A 25,098-nucleotide genomic window follows, 5' to 3' on the forward strand; every position below is an offset into this window, starting at 1 on the left:
CCCCACGCCGGGACGGTGCAACACACGTGTACCCAGGACCCAGCACATGCGTGTGCACCGTGGGTCGCACACACTTGTGCATGCACACGCGTGTGTGCAGGCGCTCGTGCATGCACGTGCATGCTGCAGCGGGTGCAGGCGTGTGCACACGCGTGTCCCCTCCGTGTCCCGGGCCCACGCGTGTACCCTGGTGTTTGCCCCTGTCCCTGCACGGCTCCGCGTCCCCCGTGTCCCTGTCGTGTCCCCATGCTCACACGTGTCCCCGCGTGTCCCCAGGGCCCCACGTGGCTCCCTGCCCCGCGCGCCCACGTGACCCACCCCCGCTTCGCCGGGCACTCAGGGGTTAACGCCCCCCCCCGAGCGGCGCCGATTGGCCACGGCGGCGGCCAATGGCGGCGCCGCGCCGCATCTGGCCCCGCCCCCAGCAGGGAGGGGCCGGACGGCCCTTGTCTCCATGCCTCGGCGCGGCCAATGGGAAGGAGCCGCGGCCGCGCCCGGCCGCCGCAGGAGAGCGCTGATTGGCTGACGTGCCGCGGGGAGGCGGGGACGGCCCCGCCCCTGACGCGCTGCTTAAAGGCCAAAGGCGAAAGGGCGCCCCCCAGTGCTCCCAGTGCCCCCCAGTATCCCCAGTGCTCCCAGTGTTCCCAGTATCCCCAGTGCCCCCCAGTGTCCCCCAGTATTCCCAGTGCCCCCCAGTGCCCCCCACCCAGCAAGGTCCCAGGTGCGGCTGGCCCTGGGACCTGGCACCCTGGGGACTCCTCGACACCGCAGAGCCCCCTGCACCCTAAATGCCCCCCTGCACCCCAATGCCCCCTTGCACCCCAAATGCCCCCCGCACCTCTAATGGCCCCTGCGCCTCTAATGCCCCTGGGTGCCCCTAAGTGCCCGCCTGCTCCCAAATGCCCTCATCACCCCTAAATCCCCCCTGCAACCCCAATGCCCCCGGCACCCCAGATGTCCCCTGCACCCCTATATGCCCATTGCACCCCTAAATGCCCCTGGGTGCCCCTTAATCCCCCCGCACCCCAAATGCCCCCTGCACCCCAAATGCCCCCCCTACACCCCTATATGCCCCTGGGCGCCCCTAAATGCCCCGGGCATCCCCAATGCCCCCTGCACCCCTAAATCCCCCCGCACCCCAAATGCCCCCGGATGCCCCCCCCGATCCCCCCCGCCCCGCCCTGGGCTCCGCGCGCCCCCGGGTCCCCCCGCCCGCCCGCTCCCCCCCGGGTCCCCCCGCCCGCCTGCTCCCCCGGGTCCTTCCGCCCGCCCGCTCAGCCCTCCCCGTCCCTCCCGCGCGGTGCGCGCGGCGGCGGCGGCGGCGCGCGGCTCCTTTAAGGGGCGGAGCCCAGCGGCCCCGGCCTCGGCCCCGCCCCGCCGCTCCGGCCCCCCCGGCCCCGCCCCGCCCCGCCCCGCCCCTCCCGCCGCCGCACCGGGCCCGGCCCCGGCCCCGGCCCCGGCCCGGCCCCGCCTTTGTGCGCCCCGGCCCGGCCATGAGCCGCCGCTAGCGCGGCCCGGTGCTGCCCGCCGCCGCCCCCGGTCGGGCCCGGTCCCGGCCCCGGCCCCGGCCCCCCTCCCCGGTCGGGCCCGGTCGGGCCCGGTCCCCCCCCCCGCCGCCCCGGTGGGCCCCGGCCTCCCGGGGGTGAAGATGTCTTCGCGCTCCGCCCTGGCGCCGGGCAACGAACGCAACGCGGACACGGTGAGCGGCGGCGGCAGGGCCCGGTACCGGGAGCGGCGGCGGTGGCGGCGGCGGGGGGGGGGCACCGGGCGCGGCACCGGGGGGGGGGAGGGAGGGAGCGGCGGGGCCTGCCGGGAGCTGCGGCCCGGACCCGCACCGGGGGCACCGGGGGGGCTGGGGCCGGTACCGGGGGGGAGCTGGGGCCGACACCGGGAGGTACCGGGAGGCCTGGGGCCGGTACCGGGAGGGCCTGGGGCCGGTACCGGCACCAGGGGAGACCGGGGGGGGTCTGAGGCCGGTACCGGAGAGCTGGGGCCGGCACCGGGGGGGTCTGGGGCCGACACCGGGAGGCACCGGGGGGTCTGAGGCCGGTACCGGGGGGGGGGGGGAGACTGGGGCCGGTACCGGGGGTCTGGAGCTGGCACCGGGGGGGGACCGAGACCAGTATCGGGGGGCACCGGGGGGGGGGCAAGGGCCTGGTCCCGGTGTACTGGGGGGGGGGCACCGGGAGGGTGCTGGGGGCACCAGTAAGGGGGTGCTGGGTGCAGGGGGGGGACACTGGTGACCCCATGGCCACGTGCGTGGGGGGATGCTGGTGACATGATGGCTGGGGGGGACACTGGTGACACCATGACCATGTGCATGGGGGGACACTGGTGACATGATGGCTGGGGGGGGACACTGGTGACCCCATGGCCACGTGCGTGGGGGGATGCTGGTGACATGATGGCTGGGGGGGACACTGGTGACACCATGACCATGTGCATGGGGGGACACTGGTGACATGATGGCTGGGGGGGGACACTGGTGACACCATGACCATGTGCATGGGGGGATGCTGGTGACATGATGGCTGGGGGGGGACACGGGCTGGTGACACTGTGATTGTGGGTGGGGGGTCACTGGTGACCCCATGGCCATGTGCATGGTGGGGACACTGGTGACATGATGGCTGGGGGGGGGGACACGGGCCGGTGACACCGCGATTGTGGGTGGGGGGACACTGGTGACCCCATAACCATGTGCATGGGGGGGTGCTGGTGGCACCCCGGCCGTGTGCATGGGGGCAGCTTGGGGACATCGGTGACCCCATGGCTGTGGGGGCACCTGGTTGTGCATGACCCCCCCCAAGCCATGGACAGGGGGACACTGGTGACCCCATGGCTGTGGGCAGGGGGACATCGGTGACCCCGTGGCCATGGGTGAGGGGACATTGGTGACGCCGTGGCCGTGGGGACACATGCGCATGGGCGACCCCGCAGCTGTGGACAGGAGGACGTTGGTGACCCCATGGCTGGTGGGGAGGGGACACCAGTGACCCCATGGCCATGCACACGAGGACATCGGTGCCCCCGTGTCCCCGTGCAGAGGGAAGTGATGGGGACATTGGTGACACCACAGCTGAGGAGGGGGGACACGCACCAGTGCCACCACAGCTGTGTGCACAGGGGGGGACATTGGTGACCCTGTGGCTGCTGGAGAAGGGACACTGGTGACCCTGTGCCTGAGGGACATCAGTGACCCTCTGCCACCCATACTGGGGACCCCACATGTGTCCCCATCCATCCAGCGGCCGTGTCCCTGTCCCCATCGTGGTCCTGTCCCCACGGTGGCTGTGGCCATGTCCCTGTCCCCGTGGTGGCCATGTCCCTGTAGTGGCCAAGGCCATAGCCCTGTCCCCATGGTGGCCCTGTCTGTGTCCCCATCCCTGTCCCTGCGGTGGCCCTGTCCCTGCGCTGGCCATGCCCTCATCCCCATGGTGGCCCTGTCCCTGCAGTGGCCATGTCCCTGTGGTGGCCATATCCCCATCCCTGTGGTGGCTGTGGCCATGTCCCTGCGCTGGCCATGTCCCCATTCCCATGGTGGCCATGTCCCCATGGTGGCAGTGTCCCTGCAGTGGCCATGTCCCTATGGTGGCCATATCCCCATCCCTGTGGTGGCTGTGGCCCTGTCCCTGCGCTGGCCATGTCCCCATTCCCATGGTGGCCGTGTCCCCATGGTGGTAGTGTCCTCTTCCCCAGGGTGGCTGTGGCCCTGTCCCTATGGTGGCCCTGCCCCTGTGGTGGCCGTATCTTCATCCCTGCGGTGGCCATGTTCCCGTGGTGGCCGTGTCCCCAACCCAACAGTGGCCGTGTCCCTGCAGTGGTCGTGTCCCCATCCCCATGGTGGCCATGTCCCCATCACTGTGGTGGCCCTGTCCCCATGGTGGTTCTGTCCATGTCCCCATCCCCGTGGTGGCTGTGTCCATGTCCCTGCGGTGGCCATGGCCATGTCCCTGCAGTGGCCGTGTCCCTCTTGTGGCCGTGTCCCCATCTGCATGGTGGCCCTGTCCCCCCGGTGGCCATGTCCCCTTCCTCGTCCCCTGGCGTGGCCCGGCCCAGCCACACGGCCGAAGCTGGGTGCTGGCACCCGCCTGGCCCTGGGGACGGTGACGGTGACGGGACCAGGCGCCCTCAAGACCCCCGGGAAGGGACGCGGGGACGCCGGCGCCGGGTGGCACCTTCCCCGTCCCGGCACCCCGGGGCGCCCGGAGCACCCGGAGCGGCCGGTGGGCGAGGCCGGGCTGCGGGCGCCGAGCCGGTCCGGCCGGATCCCTCCCCGCCCGACCGGCCCGGGCGGCCTCCCGGCGTCCCCACGTCCCCGTGTCCCCACGTCCCCGGCCCCTGGCTGGGCTGGGGACCCCAGGGCCCCCCGGGCGTGTCGGGGTGGCACCTGCGGGTGCAGCGCCCGGCGGGGGACGTGCTGCGGGCGGGCACGGGGTGGGCAGGGAGGGCCGTGCGAGGGCCGTGTGTGCACGCGGGTGTGCAAGGGAGGGGTGTGCGCAGGGCTGTGTGTGCACGCGGGTGTGCAAGGAGGAGTGTGCGCAGGGCTGTGCGAAGGAGGGCTGTGCATGCACGCGGGTGTGCAAGGAGGGGTGTGCACAGGGCTGTGCAAAGGAGGGCTGTGCATGCACGTGGGTGTGCAAGGGAGGGATGTGCACAGGGCTGTGCGAAGGAGGGCTGTGCATGCATGCAGGTGTGCAAGGTAGGAGTGTGCACAGGGCTGTGCGAGGATGTGCAAGGGAGGGGTGTGCACAGGGCTGTGCGTGCGCGTGGGCGTGCAAGGGAGGAGTGTGCACAGGGCCGTGCAAGGGAGGGCTGTGCTTGCACATGGGTGTGCAAGGGAGGAGTGTGCACAGGGCCGTGCAAGGGAGGGCTGTGCTTGCACATGGGTGTGCAAGGGAGGGATGTGCACGTGGCCGTGCATGCACATGGGCGTGCAAGGGAGGACAGCGTGTGCACCAGGATGTGCAAGGGAAATGTGTGCATGCGGGTGTGCAAGGCAGGGGCGTGCATGGCCAGGCTGGGAAGAGGTGTGCAGAGGGCCGTGCATGCACGTGGGTGTGCAAGGGAGGAGTGTGCACAGGGCCGTGCAAGGGAGGATTGTGCATGCACGCAGGTGTGCAAGGTAGGAGTGTGCACAGGGCTGTGCGAGGATGTGCAAGGGAGGGCTGTGCTTGCACATGGGTGTGCAAGGGAGGGATGTGCACGTGGCCGTGCATGCACGTGGGCGTGCAAGGGAGGACAGCGTGTGCACCAGGATGTGCAAGGGAAATGTGTGCATGCGGGTGTGCAAGGCAGGGGCGTGCATGGCCAGGCTGGGAAGAGGTGTGCAGAGACCCGTGCAAGAGAGGGCTGTGCATGCACGTGGGTGTGCAAGGGAGGAGTGTGCACAGGGCCGTGCGAGGGAGGGTTGTGTATGCACATGGGTGTGCAAGGGAGGAGTGTGCACAGGGCTGTGTGAGGGAGGAGTGTGCATAGACCCGTGCAAGAGGGCTGTGCATGCACGTGGGTGTGCAAGGGAGGAGTGTGCACAGGGCCGTGCAAGGGAGGATTGTGCATGCACATGGGTGTGCAAGGGAGGAGTGTGCACAGGGCCGTGCAAGGGAGGATTGTGCATGCACATGGGTGTGCAAGGGAGGAGTGTGCACAGGGCCGTGCAAGGGAAGAGGTGTGCAGAGACCCGTGCAAGAGAGGGCCGTGCATGCACGTGGGTGTGCAAGGGAGGAGTGTGCACAGGGCCGTGCAAGGGAGGGCCGTGCATGCACATGCGCGTGCAAGGGAGGAGTGTGCACAGATTCGTGTGAGAGAGGGCCGTGCATGCACGTGGGTGTGCAAGGCAGGAGTGTGCACCGGGTGTGCAAGGAAGGGAGGCACGCGGGGCGGCGGGTGCGCGCAGCGCCGTGCACACCCATGGGTGCACGAGGCCGGGGCGTGCGCGCATGGGGGCGTGCGAGGGAGAGGAGGGCGGGACCCCACCGGTGACCCCGCGGGTGGGGGGACGTCGGTGACCCCGGGGGGGCCGTGCACGGGGGGAGGGGGGGGGTGTCATCGCTGCGGCGAGCTCGCCCGGCCTCAGCCCTGACGCCGCCGCCGTGTGTGCCCGCAGCTGGCGAGCCTGGCGGTGGGGGGGGGGGGGGGGTGTCATCACTTCAACGAGCTCACCCGGCCTCAGCCCTGACGCCCCCCCGCGTGCCCGCAGCTGGCGAGCCTGGCGGTGGTGGGGGGGTGTCATCGCTGCAACGAGCTCGCCCAGCCTCAGCCCTGACGCTGCTGCTGTGTGCCCGCAGCTGGCGAGCCTGGCGGTGGGGTGGGGGGGTGTCATCGCTGCGACGAGCTCGCCCGGCCTCAGCCCTGACGCCGACGCCGCGATGTGCCCGCAGCTGGCGAGCCTGGCAGTGGGGTGGGGGGGTGTCATCACTGCAACGAGCTCGCCCAGCCTCAGCCCTGACACCGCCCCCATGTGCCCGCAGCTGGCGAGCCTGGCGGTGGGGGGGGGGGTTGCTTCATCGCTGTGATGAGCTCGCCCGGCCTCAGCCCTGACGTGCCGCCGCCGTGTGCCCGCAGCTGGCGAGCCTGGCGATGGGGGGGGGGGGGTGTCATCGCTGCAACGAGCTCGCCCGGCCTCAGCCCTGACGCCGCCCACGTGTGTGCCCGCAGCTGGCGAGCCTGGCGGGCAGCCGCTCGGAGAAGGGCTCCGGCTGGTCGAGCCGCTCGCTGGGCGCCCGCTGCCGCAACTCGCTGGCCGCCGGCGCCGACGAGCAGCCCCACATCGGCAACTACCGCCTGCTGCGCACCATCGGCAAGGGCAACTTCGCCAAGGTCAAGCTGGCCCGGCACATCCTCACCGGGCGCGAGGTGAGCGGCTGGGCGCCCCGGGGGGGGAGCGGGGGCAGGTGGGTGCCCCTGGGGGGGATTTGGGGGAGATGGGTGCTGCTGGGGGGCAGGTGGGTGCCCCTGGGGAGGATTTGGGGGGAGATGGGTGTCCCTGGGGGGGATTGGGGGAAGAGGGGTGTCCCTGGGGGCAGGTGAGTGCCCCTGGGGGGGATTTGGGGGGAGATGGGTTTCCCTGGGGGGGATTGGGGGGAAATGGGTGTCCCTGGGGGGCAGGTGGGTGCCCCTGGGGGGGATTTGGGGGAGATGGGCGTCCCTGGGGGCAGGTTGGTGCCCCTGGGGGGGATTTGGGGGAGATGGGTGCTGCTGGGGGGCAGGTGGGTGCCCCTGGGGGGGATTTGGGGGAGATGGGTGTCCCTGGGGGGCAGGTGGGTGCCCCTGGGGGGGGATTTGGGGGGAGATGGGTGTCACTGGGGGCAGATGGGTGCCCCTGGGGGGGATTTGGGGGGAGATGGGTGCTGCCAGGGGGCAGGTGGGTGCCTGGGGCGGAGAAGGGGGAGATGGGTGCCCCTGGGGGCTATTGGGGCATATAGGTGATGCTGGGGGGCAGATGCGTGCCCCTGGGGTAGGATTTGGGGGAGATGGGCGTCCCTGGGGGCAGGTGGGTGCCCCTGGGGGGGATTTGGGGGGAGATGGGTGCTGCTGGGGGGCAGGTGGGTGCCCCGGGGGGGGATTTGGGGGAGATGGGTGTCCCTGGGGGGCAGGTGGGTGCCCCTGGGGGGGGATTTGGGGGAGATGGGAGCTGCTGGGGGGCAAATAGGCACCCCCTGGGGGGCAAATGGGGGGAGATGGGCAGCGCCGGGGGTGCCCCCCGTGCCCCCCCCCCCAAAGCCCAGGCACCCGCTTCCTTCGCAGGTGGCGATAAAAATCATCGACAAGACGCAGCTGAACCCGACCAGCCTCCAGAAGGTGGGGGGCACCGGGGGGGGGGCATCGCCCTGGGCACGGCCCCGGGCATGGGGGGCACCGGGGGGGGGGCATTGGGGACCCCGGGGGACATCGCCCCCGGCACGGGGGTCACCAGGGAGGGGGCATCTCCCTGGGCATGGGGGGCACCGAGGGGGGGGGGTCCTTGGACCCGTCCCCCCCTCCCCGGCGCCCGCCGTGCCCCCCTCGCCCCCATCCCGACGCCTTTTCCCGCAGCTCTTCCGGGAAGTTCGGATCATGAAGGGGCTGAACCACCCCAACATCGGTGAGTGGCGGGGGGGCACCTGGCTGCCACCCTGCGCGGTGACGGTGGGGGGGGGGGGGGCGCGTTTGGGGACGCCGGGGCGCCCCCGCCGATGCCATCGTGTCCCCGCAGTGAAACTCTTTGAGGTCATCGAGACGGAGAAGACGCTCTACCTGGTGATGGAGTATGCCAGCGCCGGTGAGTCCCGCGCCGGGGCGCCCTGGCACCCTTGGGTGCCCCCCACCGTGTCGTGTCCCCGGCGTCCCCACGGTGCCCCCGGCGGGGTTTGGGGGGCACTGTGCCGGGGGTGGGGGGGTGCCCGGGCGCAGGCACCCATGGGCGTCTCCGCAGGAGAAGTCTTCGACTACCTGGTGTCCCACGGGAGGATGAAGGAGAAGGAGGCGCGGGCCAAGTTCAGACAGGTCGGCGGGCGCGGGGAGGGTGGCACGGGGCTGGGGACATCGCGGGGGACAAGGGTCTGTCCTGGCGTGGGGCTGGGGACGTCACGGGAGACATGGTACTACCCTGATGTCGGGCTGGGGACATCGCAGGGGACATGGGTCCATCCTGGCATGGAGCTGGGGACATCGTGGGGGACAAGGGTCTGTCCTGGTTTGGGGCTGGGGACGTCACAGGGGACATGGTACCACCCTGGCATGGGGCTGGGGACATCATGAGGGCCTGGTATGGGACGAAGGGGGATGGCACTGTCCTGGAATGGGGCTGGGGACATCGCAGGGGACATGGCACCACCTTGGCGTGGGGCCAGGGACACTGGGGGGGGTCAGGCATGGGACAGGGCACATGGCACTGCCCTGGCATGGGGCTGGGGATACTGGGGTGACCTGGCACCGGGGGACACCCACGGGGGCTGTGCCGGGACACTGTTACGCTGGGGGCAGAGTGGCTGTGGAGGACACGTGCTGGGGACACGTGGGCAGGATCAATCCCCCCGGGGCGCCCGGCTGCGGCATCGATCGGGGCCGGCAAAAGGCCGGGCTGGGCAAGGAGGGTCCCAGCGGGCACCTGGGGGTCTGGGGGGGGGGACGCAGGGGGGCACAATGGGCACCGGGGGAGCTGGCAGGCCACCGGGGGCCACCAGGCTCATGCCCGCTCTGTCCCCAGATTGTCTCGGCCGTGCACTACTGCCACCAGAAGAACATCGTCCACCGGGACCTGAAGGTGAGACCCAGTGCCCTCCCCGGTGTCCCCGTGCCCTCTGCGGTGCCTTCCTGGTGTCCCCATGCCCGGTGCTCCATGGGGTGCCCTTCCCGGTGTCCCTCTGCCCTCTGTGGTGCCCGATATGTCACCGTTCCCGGTGTCCCCATGCCCGGTGTCCAGTTCGGTGCCCTTCCCGGTGTCCCCCTGCCGCTCCGCGGTGCCCGACGGGGTGCCCGGTGCCCGCAGGCGGAGAACCTGCTGCTGGACGCCGACGCCAACATCAAGATCGCCGACTTCGGCTTCAGCAACGAGTTCACGCTGGGCTCGAAGCTGGACACGTTCTGCGGGTCGCCGCCCTACGCCGCCCCCGAGCTCTTCCAGGGCAAGAAGTACGACGGCCCCGAGGTCGACATCTGGAGCCTGGGCGTCATCCTCTACACCCTGGTCAGCGGCTCGCTGCCCTTCGACGGGCACAACCTCAAGGTGGGCACCTTGGGCGTCATCCTGGGCACCCTGGTGGGCTGGTTGCTGCCCTTGGTTGGGCAGAACCTCAAGGTGGGCACCATGGGCGTCATCCTGGACACGCTGGTCAGTGTCTCCCTGCCCTTGGTTGGGCAGAAGCTCAGGGTGGGCACCTTGGGCATCATCCTGGACACCCTGGTCGGTGTCTCCCTGCCCTTGGTTGGGCACAAGCTCAGGGTGGGCACCTTGGGCATCATCCTGGACACCCTGGTCGGTGTCTCCCTGCCCTTCGATGGGCACAGCCATGGGGGGCACAGGGTGTCTGAGGGGACCCAAGGGGGCCCTAGGAGGCAAATTTGGGAGCAGGAGGTTCCCCAGGCAAACAAGGGGGCTCCCCACGCCCGGGGACATTGCCTGACCTGTCCCCATGCCCGGGGGTTATTGCTTGTCCTCTGGTGGCAGCACCCATCCTGTCCCCATCCCTGTGTGCCCGTTCCCACGCCCTGACCTGTGCCGCCCGCAGGAGCTGCGGGAGCGGGTGCTGCGGGGCAAGTACCGGGTGCCCTTCTACATGTCGACCGACTGCGAGAACATCCTGCGCCGCTTCCTGGTGCTGAACCCGGCCAAGCGCTGCACCCTCGAGGTGAGGCCGCGGGCGCGGGGGCTTTTATGGGTGCGGGGTGGCCCTGGCGGGGGGCATGGGTGGGCACGGGCTGGGTGCAGCCACCCACCGCCTGCCTTCAGCAGCTGGAGGAGCAGCTAATGACATCCGTGCCACCCCTAACGGTGCCCATGCCACCTCTCATGATGTCCATGCCACCCCTAACGGTGCCAGCACACCCCTAATGATGTCCGCTCCACCTTTAATGACATCCATGCCCCCCCTAACGATGCTGGTGCCACCCCAATGACATCCGTGCCACCCCTAATGCCAACCCTAACGATGCCCACGCACCCCGACGACGCTCGTGCCACCCTTAATGACATCCAAGCCGCCGCTAACGATGCCTGTGCCACCCCTAATGACATCCAAGCCGCCCCTAACGGTGCTCGTGCCCCCCTAATGACGTCCGTGCCACCCCCAACGATGCCCGCGCCGCCCTAACGACACCCCCCCCCCCCGCTCCGCCGCAGCAAATCATGAAGGACAAGTGGATCAACATCGGCTACGAGGGCGACGAGCTGAAGCCCTACAAGGAGCCCGAGGAGGATTTCGGGGACGCCAAGCGCATCGGTGAGGGCACGGGGCCACCCGGGCACCCAAGGGTGGGTCTCCTAGACCAGGGCAGGGCGCTGGGGACTGTCCCAGCATCTGGTGGGTGGCCCGGCTGGGACCCGGGTGCCCCCTCACCCGGGCACCCGTGTCCCCGCAGAGGTGATGGTGGGCATGGGCTACACCCGGGAGGAGATCAAGGAGTCCCTGAGCAACCAGAAGTACAACGAGGTGACGGCCACCTACCTCCTGCTGGGCAGGAAGAACGAGGTGAGATGGGTGCTGGGTGCTGGTGGGTGCCGGCTGGCACCGCCGGGTGTTCGGGGCGCCTGGCCGCGGCGGGGCACCCGGTGATGGGCGCGTGGGGCTCGCAGGTGGAGGCGGGCGAGTCGCGCACGGGCAGCACCCTCTCCCTGGCCCGGGTGCGGGCACCCAGCGAGGTGGCCAACGGCACGAGCAAGGCGGCGGCGCACGGCAAGGGCCAGCGCGGGGCCGGCACCTACCACCGGCAGCGGCGGCACAGCGACTTCTGTGAGTGTCCCGCCGCCGCGGGTGCCCTGTGGGTGCAGGGTGGGGTGGGCACCCAATCCCGTGCCCATGGGGTGCAGGGTGGGCACCCAGTCCCATGACCTATTGGGTGCAGGGTGGGCACCCAGTAGCATGTCCATGAGGTGCAGGGCAAGGTGGGCATCCACTCCCATGCCTGTGGGGTGCAGGGTGGGCACCCAGTGCCGTGTCCATGGGGTGCAGGTGCAGGGTGGGCACCCAGTCCCATGCCCATGGGGTGCAAGGTGGGCACCTGGTCCCATGCCCATGGGGTCCAGGGTGGGCACCCAGTCCCATGACCTATTGGGTGCAGGGTGGGCACCCAGTGCCGTGTCCATGGGATGCAGGTCAGGGTGGGCACCCAGGCCCATGACCCGTTGGGTGCAGGGTGGACAACCAGTAGCATGTCCATGGGGCGCAGGGCAAGGTGGGCATCCACTCCCATGCCTGTGGGGTCCCGGGTGGGCACCCAGTGCCGTGTCCATGGGGTGCAGGTCAAGGTGGACACCCAGTCACATGTCCATGGGGCAGCAGGGCAGGGTGGGCCCCCTGCCCCATACTCCGTGGGGCGCGGGGGCGAGCCGGGCACCCTTGCCCTGACGGGGCGCCCGCCCGGCGGCAGGCGGCCCCTCGCCGGCGCCCGCCCACCCCAAGCGCAGCCCCACGAGCGCGGGCGACGCCGAGCTCAAGGAGGAGCGGCTGCCGGCCCGGCGTGCCAGCGGCAGCGTGGGGGGCGCCGGGCGCGGGGTGCCCCCCTCCAGCCCCATGGTCAGCAGCGCCAACAACCCCAACAAGGCCGAGATCCCCGAGCGGCACAAGGACGGCGCCGCCAACACGGTGGGCACCGCGCGGGCGCGCGGCGGCGGTGGGTGGCCTGGGCAGGGTACGGAGCAGCAGGCGCCCCCGGGACCGAGCGAGCAGGGTGCCAGCACCCACAGGGCTTGGAGATCGGGGTGCTGGTGCTCCTGGGACAAAGTGAGCAGGGTGCAGGCACCCCCAGGACTGCATGGGCAGGGTGCAGGCGCCCCCGGGACCGAGTGAGCAGGGTGCCAGCACCCCAATGCCAAGCGAGCAGGGTGCAGGCACCCCCAGGGCTGCATGTGCTGGGTGCAGGCACCCCAAGGCCAAGCAAGCAGGGTGCAGGCACCCCCAGGACTGAGAGATCAGGGTGTAGGCACCCCCAGGACCGAGCAAGCAGGGTGCCAGCACCCCTAGGACCAAGCAAGCAGGGTGCAGGCACCCCCAGGGCTGCACGGGCAGGGTGCAGGCACCCCTGGGACCGAGCAAGCAGGGTGCAGGCACCCTTGGACTTGAAAGATCAGGATGCGGGCACCCGCTGGCCCAAGCAGTCAGGGTGCTGACACCCCCAGGGCCGAGAAATCAGGGTGCCAGCACCCCCGGGACCAAGCGAGCAGGGTGCAGGCAACTTCAGGTCCAAGCGAGCAGGGTGCCGGCACCCCTGGGGGCTGAGAAACGAGGGTGCCGAGCGCTGAGGGTGCCCGTGGCCTTGCAGAACAACATCCCGTCGAGCGTGATGGCGCGCCGCAACACCTACGTGTGCACCGAGCGCCCGGGCACCGAGCGCCACTCGCTGCTGCAGAACGGCAAGGAGAACAGGTACGGCGGCCGGCGTCCACGGGTGCCGGGAGATGCCCCGTGCCGTGCCGGGCTGTGCTGTGCCCGGCACCCTCACCGTGTCCTTTTCCGCAGCTCCGCGGGCAGCCGGGTGCCGCCGGCGTCACCCTCCAGCCACAGCATCGCCGCCGCCGCCGCCTCCTCGGAGCGGGCCCGCCTGGCGCGGGGCACCGCGGGGCGCAGCACCTTCCACGGCGGCCACGTGCGGGACCGGCGCGCCGGGGCGCCCAACGGGCCGCCCGCCTCGCCCACCCTGGCGCCCGAAGCCTCGCCGCTGCCCCAGAGCCGCTCGCGCGCCACCTCCAACCTCTTCAGCAAGCTCACCTCCAAGCTGACGCGCAGGTGAGGGTGCCGGCGGGTGCCGGCGCCCGTCCGGGTCTCGCTCGCCCGCCTGCCCGCCCGCCACCGCTCACGCGCTTTTCTCTCTTCCAGGGTCACTCTTGACCCCTCTAAGCGGCAGAGCTCTAATAGGTGCGTCTCGGGTGCCACCACGCCGCAAGGAGCCAAAATCAGTAAGTGCGGCACCCGCCTGGCACCCATAGCACCTGCCCGGCGCTCGGGGCACCCTGCTTGGCTCCTTTCCCTTCTCTCTTTCGCTGCCTCTCGCCCTTTGCTGCGGGCACCGGGTGGGTGGCGGGTGGTGGGACCGATGGTGCCGGCTCCGCAATGGTGGCACCGTTGGGTGGGGACGATGCCACCCAAGGTGGGGATGGTGCCACCCAATGTGGGGATGGTGGTGGCCCCCAAAGCAGGCATGGACCATGGAGGATGGTGCCACCCGAAATGGGGATGGTGCCCCCCAAAGCGGGCATGGCCTTGGGGGGGACAACAGTGTCCCCAAAAAGGGGACAGTGCCCCCCAAATCAGGCACTGCCCTGGGGGGGACAGTGTCCCCAAAGTGGGCACAGCCCTGGGGGGACGGTGTCCCCTGAAATGGGGGTGGTGCCCCCAAAGCAGGCATGGCCCTGGAGGGAATGGTGCTCCCATAGCACCCCGTGGGTGACGGCGCCCCGTGTCCCCCCACAGGGTCGCAGACGAACCTGAGAGAATCGGGGGATCTGCGCTCACAAGGTAGGTGCCACCACCGCAGGGTGCCCAACCACATGCCTGGGTGGCCCTGGTGCTGGGGGGAGGCTGGAGCCATCCCTGACCCCTGCCTTGGGGGCACCTGGTGCCCCCCGGGACCACCCAGTGACCCCAGTGCCCAAACTCTGCTCACCCTTTATCCTGGTGCTCATGCCATGCCCACCTTGGTGTCTTCATGCCCGTGCCATGGCCACCCCAAACCTGCCATGGTGTCCCCAATGCCCAGGTCATGCCCACCCTTGTGTTCCCGATGCCCACACTGTGCTCCACGGGTGTCCCCAAAGCCTATGCCATGCCTGACGGGTGTCCCCAATGCCCACGCTGTGCCCAACGGGTGTCCCTAGTACCCATGCGGTATCCACCTTGGTGTCCCCAATGCCCATGCCACGTCCAACAGGTGTCCCTGATGCCTATGCCCACCCTGGTGTCCCCGATGCCCATGCCATGCCCAACAGGTATCCCTAATGCCAACACCATGCCCATCCTTGTGCCCCCAGTGCCCACCCCAAACCTACCTTACTGTCCTCAATGCCCATGCCATGCTCAGCGGGTGTCCCTAGTGCCCACGCCATGCCCACCTTGGTGTCCCCAATGCCCGTATCATGCCCAATGGGTGTCCCCTATACCCATGCTGTGCTCACCCTGGTGTCCCCAATGCTCAGGCCCACCATGGTGTCCCAATGCCCATGCCCACCTTGGTGTCCCCAACACCCATGCTGTGCCTAATGGGTGTCCCCAGTGCTCATGCCCACCCTGGTGTCCCCAATGCCCACGTTATGCCCAATGGGTGTCCCCAATGCCCATGTCGTGCCCAACAGGTGTCCCCTATACCCATGCTGTGCTCACCCTGATGTCCCCAATGCTCAGGCCCACCATGGTGTCCCAATGCCCATGCCCACCTTGGTGTCCCCAACGCCCATGCTGTGCCTAATGGGTGTCCCCAGTGCTCATGCCCACCCTGGTGTCCCCAATGCCCACGTTATGCCCAATGGGTGTCCCCAATGCCCACATTGTACCCAACGGGTGTCCCCTATACCCATGCTGTGCTCACCCTGATGTCCCCAATGCTCAGGCCCACTATGGTGTCCCAATGCCCATGCCCACCTTGGTGTCCCTAATGCCCATGCCATGCCCAATGGGTGTCCCCAATGCCCACATTGTACCCAACGGGTGTCCCCTATACCCATGCTGTGCTCACCCTGGTGTCCCCAATGCTCAGGCCCACCTTGGTGTCCCCAATGCCTGTGCCATGCCCAATGGGTGTCCCCAATGCCCGTGCCCACCGTGGCGTCCCCCATGCCCACGCCGTGCCCGCTTCTCTCCCCCTCCCCGCAGTTGCCATCTACCTTGGGATCAAAAGGAAGCCGAACCCCGGCTGCTCCGATTTCCCTGGCATGTGAAGGTGACGAGCGCCCGGCCGGCCGAGGCGGTGCTGGCGGCGCTGCGCCAGGCGGCCCTGGCGGCGGGCTGCCGGGCGCGCCAGGCCCAGCCCTTCCTGCTCTCCTGCACCCGCGACCGGGGCCCCGGCGCGCCCTTCTGCCACTTCGAGGCCGAGGTGTGCCGCCTGCCGCCCCTCGGCCTCACCGGCGTGCTCTTCCGGCGCCTGGCGGGCACCGCTCCGGCTTTCCGCGCCGCCCTGGCCGAGGTGGCCGGCCGGCTGCAGCTCTAGCGCCCGCCGCCGCCAGCACCCGGGGGTGCATCGGCTCCAGGGGCTGCATCGGTTTCGGGACCCCCCCGAGGCTGCACCGGCTCCGGGGGCTGCACCGGCACCCAGGGGTGCATTGGCTTCGGGAGCTGCACCGGCACCCAGGGGTGCATCGGCTTCGGGACCCCCGAGGCTGCACCGGCTTTGGGTGCCGCGTTGGCACCCTGGGGTGCACCGGCTCTGGGATTCCCCCCAAGGCTTCATCAGCACCCAGGGGTGCACCGACTCTGGGACCCCCCTCCCCAAGGCTGCATCGACGCCCAGGGGTGCATCTCGGCTCCGGGGGGGCTGCATCAGCACCTGGGGGTGCACCGGCACCGGGGGCCACATCGGCACCCATGGGTGCATTGGCTCCAGGGGCTGCCTGCACCGGCTCCGGGGGCTGCACCAGCACCCAGGGGTGCGCTAGCTCCAGGACCCTGAAGGCTGCACCAGCTCCGGGGGCTGAATCGGCTCCAGAGGCTGCACCGGCACCCAGGGGTGCACCAGGTCTGGGACTCCCCCCAAGGCTGCACCAGCTCTGGGTGCTGCACCAGCTCTTGGACCCCAAAGGCTGCATCAGCTCCAGGGGCTGCACCAGCTCCAGGACCCTGAAGGCTGCACCAGCACCCATGGGTGCATCAGCTCCAGGGGCTGCATCGGCTTCGGGACCCCCCCAAAGCTGCACCAGCTCCAGGGGCTGCACCAGCTCCAGGATCCCGAAGGCTGCGCCAGCTCCAGGTGCTGCACTGGCACCCAGGGGTGCACCAGCTCCAGGATCCCGGAGGCTGCACCAGCTCCAGGTGCTGCACTGGCACCCAGGGGTGCACCAGCTCCAGGACCCTGGAGGCTGCACCGGCTCCAGCACCTATGGGTGCTCCTGCAGCTCCAGCACCCATGGGTGCTCCTGGGAGCCGTCGGCTCCGGCACTTTGGGGACCATCGGCTTGGTGATTCGGGGGGCTCCTTGGGCCTGACTCTGGGTCCCAACCCTGCACCCCAGGGTGGCCCTGAGCCGGCACCCAGCCCTGTACATACCGGCCCCACGGCCACTCCGGCGCCGGCTCCGGCCTCGGCCCATTTTTAAGTTATTCCTGCCCCGGTCTGTACCCGAGCCCCCAATAAACATAGGAAACCTGTGGCCGTCCCGCCTGGCACCCAGCACCCATCTCGCCTGGCACCCATCGCCCAGCACCCGGCTCATTCCGCCCCCAGGGACCCAGGCGTCCGGGCCCCACAGTGTGGGCAGAGTTAAGGTGAAGTTGTGCCCGTGGGGGACCAGATGGGCAGAGGGTGCCCCATGGTGGTGGTGGGACACGGGCAGGGCACCCTTGGGTGTCTTAAGGGTGAGGGGGGGGGCTTGGGGATGGGGGGGGGAACAGAGGTGACTCCCCCAGCCCCGGACACCTGGGCCCCCAGCAGGTCCAGCATGATGCCAGCACCATCCCCAACGTCCGGACGCCTGGGTCCCCAACAGGCTCGGAGGCTGGCAGCGTTTATTGAGGCTGTTTTGGGGTGCCGGGAGGGTCCCTATTTCTGGGCCGGGATCATGTCGTCGATGGACTGGTTCTGCTCCAGCTTCTTCTCCATCTCCACCATGAGCTTGACGCCGTCCACCACCATCTGGACCTGCTCCACCTCGGAGAAGCCCAGGCGGTCGGCGTTGGAGATGTCGAAGACGGAGCCCACGGCCGCCGTGTCCACCCCACCTGTGGGGACAGATCGCCGGCATCACCCGTGGGTGGCCCCAGCTCGGCCCCATGTCCCCCCCCTGGTGGCACCGTGGTTGAGGTCCTGCATGTCCCCTGTGGGTGCTGTGGTTGAGGTGGTCCCTGGTGCTCCTAGGTGTCCCTGTGGACCATGTGGCCTCCGTGTCCCCTGTAGCCTCCTGTGCTCTCCATGTACCCCATGTCCTCCATGGCCCACTTGTCCTTGGTGCCCACCTGTGTCCCCCATGTCCCCTTTGCCCTCTGTGGCCACCTGTGTCCCGTGTCCCTTGTATCCTCCATGGCCCATTTGTCCTTGGTGCCCACTTGTGTCCCCCATGTCCCCATGTCCCTCCTGGGCACCTCGTGTCCCTTATGTTCCGCATGTCCCCATGTGTCCCCACACTCACCCCTGCCCTCCTAACACCTCCATGTCTCTGTAACCAACCTGTGTCCCCTCGTGTCCCTGCATCTCCATACCCACCCATGTCCCCTGTAACCCTGTGTCCCCATGTCCCTCCATCCCCATACCCACCTGTGTCCCCCCATGTCCTCCTGTGTCCCCATGTCCCTTTGTCCCCCTGTCCCCAGTCATGTCCCCACATCACCCGTGTCCCCACGCACCAGTGCCGCGTTTCTGCAGCCGCAGGCGGCCCAGCACCTCCTCGAATTTCGGGTGCTGGCTGAGCTTGGGCAGGCGCACGTGGACGCCGCCGCGCAGCCCCGTGCCCAGGTTCGAGGGGCAGGTCAGGATGTAGCCCAGGTGCTCGGTCCACATGAAGGGGTGTCCGGCCTTGCAGAAGATCTCCTCAATCTGTGGGGGGGGACAGAGAGGGACATTGTGGAACCACCCATGGGACACCCCCATGGGACCACCTGTGGGACCACCACCAACACCAGGGATCACCCATGTCCCCTCCAGGAACCCTCCCTGCCCAGACCTGGCACCCCAAGGTCCCCGCTGCCACCACCGTCGCAGATCCCCCTCCAGCTCCACCAGCCCAGGACCACCATGTCCCAGAAACTCCCCATGTCCCCAAGACCCCCTATGTCCTCCATGTCACCCATGCCTCTCTATGTCCCCCTATGTCCCCAAGATCCTCCAGATGCCCTGTATCCCCCATGTCCCCCAGTGTCCCCACCATGCCCACATCCCCAAGACCCTCCATGTCACCCATGACCACCTGCAACCCAATGCCCCCCGTGTACCCCCGATGTCCCCACCTTCTTGAGGCCGACGCAGAAGCGCCTGAACACCTCCTTCATGTTGCCGCCCTTCTCCATGGAGATGACGCGGAGGTGGTCCTCCTCATTCACCCACACCAGGAAGGTCTTGTTGTCGTTGTGCCTGCGGGGACACACTCAGCACCAGCCTGGGGACCCCCCTGGTGCCCGGCCAACCCCACGGCCTCCCCCGCAGAGGGACAGGGACCCAGGTGTCCAGATGCCCTCAGGTGTCCCGCCAGGATGGACACCAGGATTGAGGTGTCCCCTTGCACATACACCACCGCCCAGGCAGGACCCAGGCACCCGGGCACCCACCAGATGCCGCGGGCGTCGGGCCAGTCGCGGGCCATGCCCGAGGCGAGCAGCAGGGGCGACACGGGCTTGTCGAAGAGGAAGTGGTCGTCGATGAGCTGCTGCTGCTCCGCCTCCGTCATGGCCTTCAGCGGGTAGTAGCGGCCCTTGAACTCCCCCTCCAGGCTGTTCAGGGCTGGGAAGGGGGGGGTGAGGGGCGGGGTCATGTCCAGGCCACGCCCCCACTGCACAGACCACGCCCACACCCATACCCCCCAGGCCACGCCCATGCCTGACCTAGGCCACGCCCACACCATGGCATTCCCAAGCCACACCCACATCCCTATGCCATGCCCATATCCACACCAGGCCACACCCACCTGCACAGGCCACGCCCACACCGTACAGGCCACGCCCACCTCCATTCATGGCCATGCCCACACCCAAAGCCACACCCTCTCCCAGCCAAACCATGCCCAGACCCAAAGCCACGCCCACACCCAATAAAAGCCACGCCCATGCCCACTCCAGGCCACGCCCACCAACTGCTTGCATCACCTGCGGGCCCTTGCCCACACATGAGGCCACGCCCCCATATAAAGGCCCCACCCACTGCCATCCCAGACCACGCCCCCACCTCCCAGCATCACCTGTCACACTCAGCCCTGCCCCGCCCACCACCCTCCTGGCTCCACCCACCCCAGGCCATGCCCACCCCACCCACTCCTGCAAAGGCCCCGCCCACCTCCCCAGGCCCCACCCCCCTGCAGCCAGCACACTGGGCTGAGCATGGAAGTCCCTCTCCCCTGGCTGCAGGCCCTGCCCACACCTCCAGCCCCGCCCCTGGCAGCAAGCCCCGCCCCTAGCAGCAGGCCCCGCCCCTCACCGTTGACGGACAGCTTCTCGATGGCGCGGCGCTCGCCCCGGCTGCAGTGGGGCGGCAGCGAGTAGCCCTTGATGCTGCGCCCGGTGCGCACCCGGCTGCTCAGCACGTACTTGGGGTCCAGGTCGTCCCCTCCCTGCCAGCACCCGTCAGCGGGGGCCCAGGCGTCCGGGCACCCCCGCGTCCCCCTGGCCCAGGAGGGACCCAGGCGTCCGGGTCCGCTGGACCCCCACCCAACACCTCCTGGTCCCCACTCCCACCACCCAGGAGGAACCCAGGCATCGGGGTCTGCTTGACCCCCCACCCAACACCTCCTGGTCCCCACTCCCACCACCCAGGAGGGACCCAGGTGTCTGGGTCTCCTTGACCCCCCACCCAACACCTCCTGGTCCCCATTCCCACCACCCAGGAGGAACCCAGGCATCGGGGTCTCCTTGACCCCCCCACCCAACACCTCCTGGTCCCCATTCCCACCACCCAGGAGGAACCCAGGTGTCCAGGCACCCTTAAATCCCCTTGATCCCCACCCCAACACCCCCTGGTCCCCACTCCCCCCACCCAGCAGGAACCCCGGCGTCCGGCACCTTGAGGTTCTCATGGTTGAGGTCGGTGCGGTGCTTGTCGGTGGGCTTGTAGCCGCCGTGGCGGTCCTGGATGACGGGGTCGAAGAGATCCTTGAAGACCTCGTAGGACTCCTCGTCCCCGGCCACGCAGCCCACCGTCATGATGAATGGGTGCCCTGCGGGCGGCCGGCGCGTCAGTGGGTGCCAGTACCAGCACCAGGAACCAGCATCGGGCACCAGCACCCGACACACCAGCACTGGCCGAGGGGATACCAGCAGCACTGAGGCTGGTCAAGGGGACACTAGGGCTGGCCGAGGGGACATTGGGGCTGGTGGACAGGGACACTGAGGACACTGGGACTGGCCAAGGGGACAGTGGGGACTCCAGGGTGGGTTGAGAGGCCCCTGGGGACACCGGGTCTGGCCAAGGGGACACTGGGGGCACCAAGGCTGGTTGAGGGTCCCCTGGGGACATTGTGGATGGCCAAGGGGACACCAAGGCTGGTTGAGGGTCCCCTGGGGACATTGTGGATGGCCAAGAGGACACTGGGGACACCAAGGCTCATTGAGGGTCCCCTGGGGATATCATGGATGGCCAAGGGGACACTGGGGACACCAAGGCTCACTGAGGGGACATCGGGGTGGGCCGAGGGGGCTGCCGGGTGCCCACCAGGGTTGTCGACACCGGTCTGGATGACGTCGTCGAGGGTGAAGCCGCTGGGCGTCTCCTTGTCGCGCAGGCGCTGGTAGAGGGCGGGCGTCAGCACCTTGGCCATGTGGTTGTTGTGCTTGGTGAGGTCGGGGAACTCCTCCTCCGCCGAGAACTTCAGCTTGTGCTTGTTGTGGGTGCTGCTGAAAGGCATGGTGGCGGCGGGCCTGCGCGGCACCGGCCCCCGCGTCAGCCACCGGGCTCGGCATGGCCATCAGGGATAGGTGACAGGCATCAGGCATGGGCATGGCATGGGACATGGCATGGCATGGAGAACAGCATGGGACATGGCATGGGACAGCATGGCACAGGGCACAGCATGGGGGTGGCAGGCCTGTGGGGCACAGGCATCAGGCATGGGACACAGCATGGAACATGGCATGGGGCATGGCATGGGACACGGCATGGCATGGGGCACAGCACCCCATGGGGCACAGCATGGGGCACAGCATGGGGCATGGCACAGGTCATGGCATGGGGCACAGCATGGGGCATGGAATGGCACAGGACACGGCTATCAGGGCCAGGTGACAGGCACGGGACACTGCACGGGACATGGCACAGGGCACAGCATGGCACAGGACACAGCACGGCACAGGACACAGCTGTCAGGGCCAGGTGCTGGGCATGGCATGGGGGACATGGCACCCTGTCACAACACTGCCCGGACCTGGCACGGAGGTGCTGCAAAAGCTGGGGGGGGGGGGGGGACATAGGTGCCACGGCACGGGGGACACGGCAAGGACACGGGGACATGGCATGGGGACGTGGGATGGGCATGGGAGTAACAGGGGGACATGGCACGAGCACAGGGGACGTGTGGGACATGGCATAGGGGACACAGGGGACATGGGGGACATGGGATGGGGGGATGTGGGGGACATGGAGAACATGGCGTGGACACAGAGGACATGGCACATGGGACACGGCATAGGGGACACAGGGGACACAGGGGACATGGAGGACACAGCATGGACACAGGGGACGGGGGAGGGAGCACAGCCCAGCACTGGATCGGGCCGGGCGGGCACTAGGACCCTGGGGGGCGGAGCAGTGATGGGCGTGTCCCCGGTGGGGCAGGGTATAGGGGGCGTGTCCCCGGGGGCGGGGCGTGTCCCGGGGGCGGGGCCTGAGCCAGCCGGCAGGTGCCGGGCAGGTCCCGGCTATATTTGGCCGGGTCGAGCCAGGGGCTATTTATAGCCCCCAAAGGGCACCGGGAGCCGAACCGGGGGGGGGGGGGGGGGGGGGGGCTGGTACCGGCTCTGCCCCGCCCGGTACCGGCACAGTCAGACCCGGTGCAGCCCGGTGCGGGGACCGCGGGGGTCGGACCCGGCTCGGGTCGGTGCTGGAGGGGTCGGACCCGGTTCGGGTCGGTACCGGAGGGGTCCAGCCCGGTTTGGGTCAGTACCGGAGGGGTTGGACCCGGCTCGGCTTGGTACCGGAGGGGTCCAGCCCAGTTTGGGTCAGTACCGGAGGGGTTGGACCCGGCTCGGCTTGGTACCGGAGGCGTCCAGCCCAGTTTGGGTCAGTACCGGAGGGGTTGGACCCGGCTCGGGTCGGTACCGGAGGCGTCCAGCCCGGTTCGGGTCAGTACCGGAGGGGTCGGACCCGGCTCGGCTCGGTACCAGAGGGGTCCAGCACAGTTTGGGTCGGTACCAGAGAGGTCAGACCCAGCTCGGGTCAGTACCGGAGGGGTCCAGCCCGGTTTGGGTCAGTACCGGAGGGGTCGGACCCGGCTCGGGTCGGTACCGGAGTGGTCCAGCACAGTTTGGGTCAGTACCGGAGGGGTCGGACCCGGCTTGGGTCAGACCCGGCCCGGTTCGGTTCAGCAGCGGAGGGGGCCGGTCCGGACCGGTGCCGGTGCCGGGGTGTTACCTGAGCGGGACGGACGAGCGGGTCGGGTCGGGTCGGAGGGGTCGGACCGGCGGCAGTGGCGGCGGCGGCGGGATCGGGGCTGGACACCGGCCTTTATAGCCCCGGGGTCGCGCCGCCCCCCCCCCCGCCTCGGCCCGCCCCCGGTGGCACCGGGGTCCTGGGGGTACCGGGGGGGGGGGGGGGCCGGTACCACCCACCACCGGGCTACATCGAGCCGGACCGGCTCAGCCAAACTGGGACCGGGGGGGCAGAACCGGGACCGGGGGGGAAAACCGGGACCGGGGTGGGCAGAACCAGGACCCAGTGGGTAAAATCGGGACTGGGGAGGCAGAACCGGGACCAGGGGGACAAAACCGGGCCCAGGGGGGCAGAACTGGGACCAGAGGGGCAGAACCAAGCCTAGGGGGTAAAACTGGGACCGGGGGGACAAAACCAGATCCAGGGGGGCAGAACCGGGACCGGGGGGCAGAACTGGGACGGGGGGGGGCAGAACCAGTGCCCCCACAGGACCCAGGGAGTAAAACCGGGCTCAGGGGAACAGAACCGGGACCCGGGGGGTAAAACCGGGACAAGAGGGGCAGAACCGGGCCCCGGGGGGCAGTGCACCGAGCCCCGGCCTCGCCGGGACCCCCGCAGGCCCCCCCCGGATCCACCCCCTGCCCCGAGCGGGTCAGGCCTCAGCGGGGTCGGGTGTCCGGTGGGCGCCCTGCCCGGCAGCTGCCCGGCCCCGAAATACGGCGGCAAGGTGGGTCCGGGCGCGGGGCCAGCGAGGCGCCCGCCGCCTCCGGCCCTCGCACGCACGTCCTTGCACGGGTGTCCTGCGCCTTGCACGGGTGTCCCACACCTTGCATAAGTGCCCTGCGCCTTGCACAGGCGCCCTGCACCTTGCACGAGTGTCCTGCACCTTGCATGGGCGCCCTGCACCTTGCACAAGCATTCTGCACCTTGCACGGGTGCCCTGTGCCTTGCATGGGTGCCCTGCTCCTTGCACAAGCGTCCTGCGCCTTGCACGGGTGCCCTGCACCCTGTTCTCTGCTTGGGCCTTGCTGTTTCACCCCATGCACACTCTTCACCGCACGGTGCACACCGCATGCCGCACGCTGCAAGGTGCACACACTGCACGGCACGCAGCGCACACTGCATGTCACACACTGCAAGGTGCACGCACTGCACGGTGCACACTGCAAGGTGCACACACTGCATGGAGCGCGGCGCACACCACACGTCGCACGCCGCAAGGTGCATGCACTGCATGGCACGCAGTGCACACCGCACGTCGCATGCTGCAAGGTGCATGCACTGCACACTGCACAGTGCACACCGCACGTTGCAGGCTGCAAGGTGCATGGCGCACAGTGCACCCCCTCCACACACCCCCTTCGTTGCACACTGCACGGGAGAAAAGGGAGGGAGAAATGGGGAGAGGAAATGGGGAAAGAGCGGAGAGATGGAGGGATGGGTGGAGTGGTGGAGGGACGAATAGAGAGGATGGGAGGATGGAGAGAGGGAAAGGGGAGCAGAGAGATGTCGGGAGGAGATGGAGGAAGGGATGACGAGAGGGTAGAAGAAGAGAAGGATGCAGGGAGAGAGGGCTGGAGGGAGGGGTAGAGGGATGGAGAGAGGGCAGAGGGAGGGAGAGAGGGATGAATAGAGAGGATAGAGGGAGAGAGGGATTGAGAGACAGAGAGAGGGATGGAGAGAGAGAGAGGGATGGAGGGAGGGATAAAAGATGGAGGGAGGGAGGGGGAGATGGAGGCATAGAGGGAGAGATGGAGGGATGGGGGAGGGAGAGGGGAGAGGGGAGAGGAAGGGAGGGAGGGATAGATGGACAGAGAGAGAGATGGGGAGACCCAGGCGAGGAGGGGCCACCCACAAGGACCCCGCCGCCCACGCTGGGCCCATGGGTGCCTCTTGGGGACACGGTGGCACCCCCATCCCCGCACTGGGCAGGGCCCAAAATAGCCACGGCGGGTGCCAGCAGCCCCCCTGTGTCCCC

The 25,098-nt window shown here is 69.2% G+C and overlaps 2 protein-coding genes across 5 annotated transcripts; one reads left to right on the top strand and one right to left on the bottom strand.

The window, feature by feature from the left end:
* The first annotated feature begins 1,629 nt into the window (after positions 1 to 1,629).
* MARK4 (microtubule affinity regulating kinase 4) lies at positions 1,630 to 16,987 on the top strand. Of its 4 annotated transcripts, XR_010886722.1 has the most exons (19): positions 1,630 to 1,699; positions 6,658 to 6,855; positions 7,747 to 7,800; positions 8,035 to 8,083; positions 8,195 to 8,260; positions 8,414 to 8,484; positions 9,188 to 9,244; positions 9,470 to 9,706; positions 10,209 to 10,328; positions 10,820 to 10,919; positions 11,059 to 11,168; positions 11,273 to 11,429; positions 12,067 to 12,281; positions 12,958 to 13,061; positions 13,155 to 13,421; positions 14,106 to 14,150; positions 15,501 to 16,422; positions 16,467 to 16,548; positions 16,637 to 16,987. XR_010886722.1 is itself a non-coding variant. In XM_067314529.1 (18 exons), the coding sequence occupies exons 1-18, from the start codon at positions 1,649 to 1,651 to the stop codon at positions 15,563 to 15,565; spliced, it is 2,046 nt and encodes a 681-aa protein (XP_067170630.1). In that variant the 5' UTR covers positions 1,630 to 1,648; the 3' UTR covers positions 15,566 to 15,658. The 4 variants fall into 4 exon arrangements, 2 of the variants coding, with proteins under 2 accessions (XP_067170630.1, XP_067170632.1); XM_067314529.1 differs by lacking the exons at positions 16,467 to 16,548; positions 16,637 to 16,987 and adding an exon at positions 13,512 to 13,591 and having other exon boundaries at positions 15,501 to 15,658; XR_010886723.1 differs by lacking the exons at positions 15,501 to 16,422; positions 16,467 to 16,548; positions 16,637 to 16,987 and adding an exon at positions 13,512 to 13,591 and having other exon boundaries at positions 9,529 to 9,706; positions 14,106 to 14,116.
* Positions 16,988 to 17,327: 340 nt separating this feature from the next.
* On the bottom strand, positions 17,328 to 21,381 carry CKM (creatine kinase, M-type). Its single transcript, XM_067314455.1, has 7 exons — positions 21,189 to 21,381; positions 20,540 to 20,694; positions 19,959 to 20,091; positions 19,097 to 19,268; positions 18,779 to 18,902; positions 18,179 to 18,368; positions 17,328 to 17,557 (listed from the first exon to the last, which is right to left on the bottom strand). The coding sequence occupies exons 1-7, from the start codon at positions 21,379 to 21,381 to the stop codon at positions 17,379 to 17,381; spliced, it is 1,146 nt and encodes a 381-aa protein (XP_067170556.1). The 3' UTR covers positions 17,328 to 17,378.
* Between the last annotated feature and the right edge of the window lie 3,717 nt (positions 21,382 to 25,098).

This window comes from Apteryx mantelli, chromosome 35, assembly GCF_036417845.1.
Source record: "Apteryx mantelli isolate bAptMan1 chromosome 35, bAptMan1.hap1, whole genome shotgun sequence".
In the NCBI taxonomy this organism is placed as follows: domain Eukaryota; kingdom Metazoa; phylum Chordata; class Aves; order Apterygiformes; family Apterygidae; genus Apteryx; species Apteryx mantelli.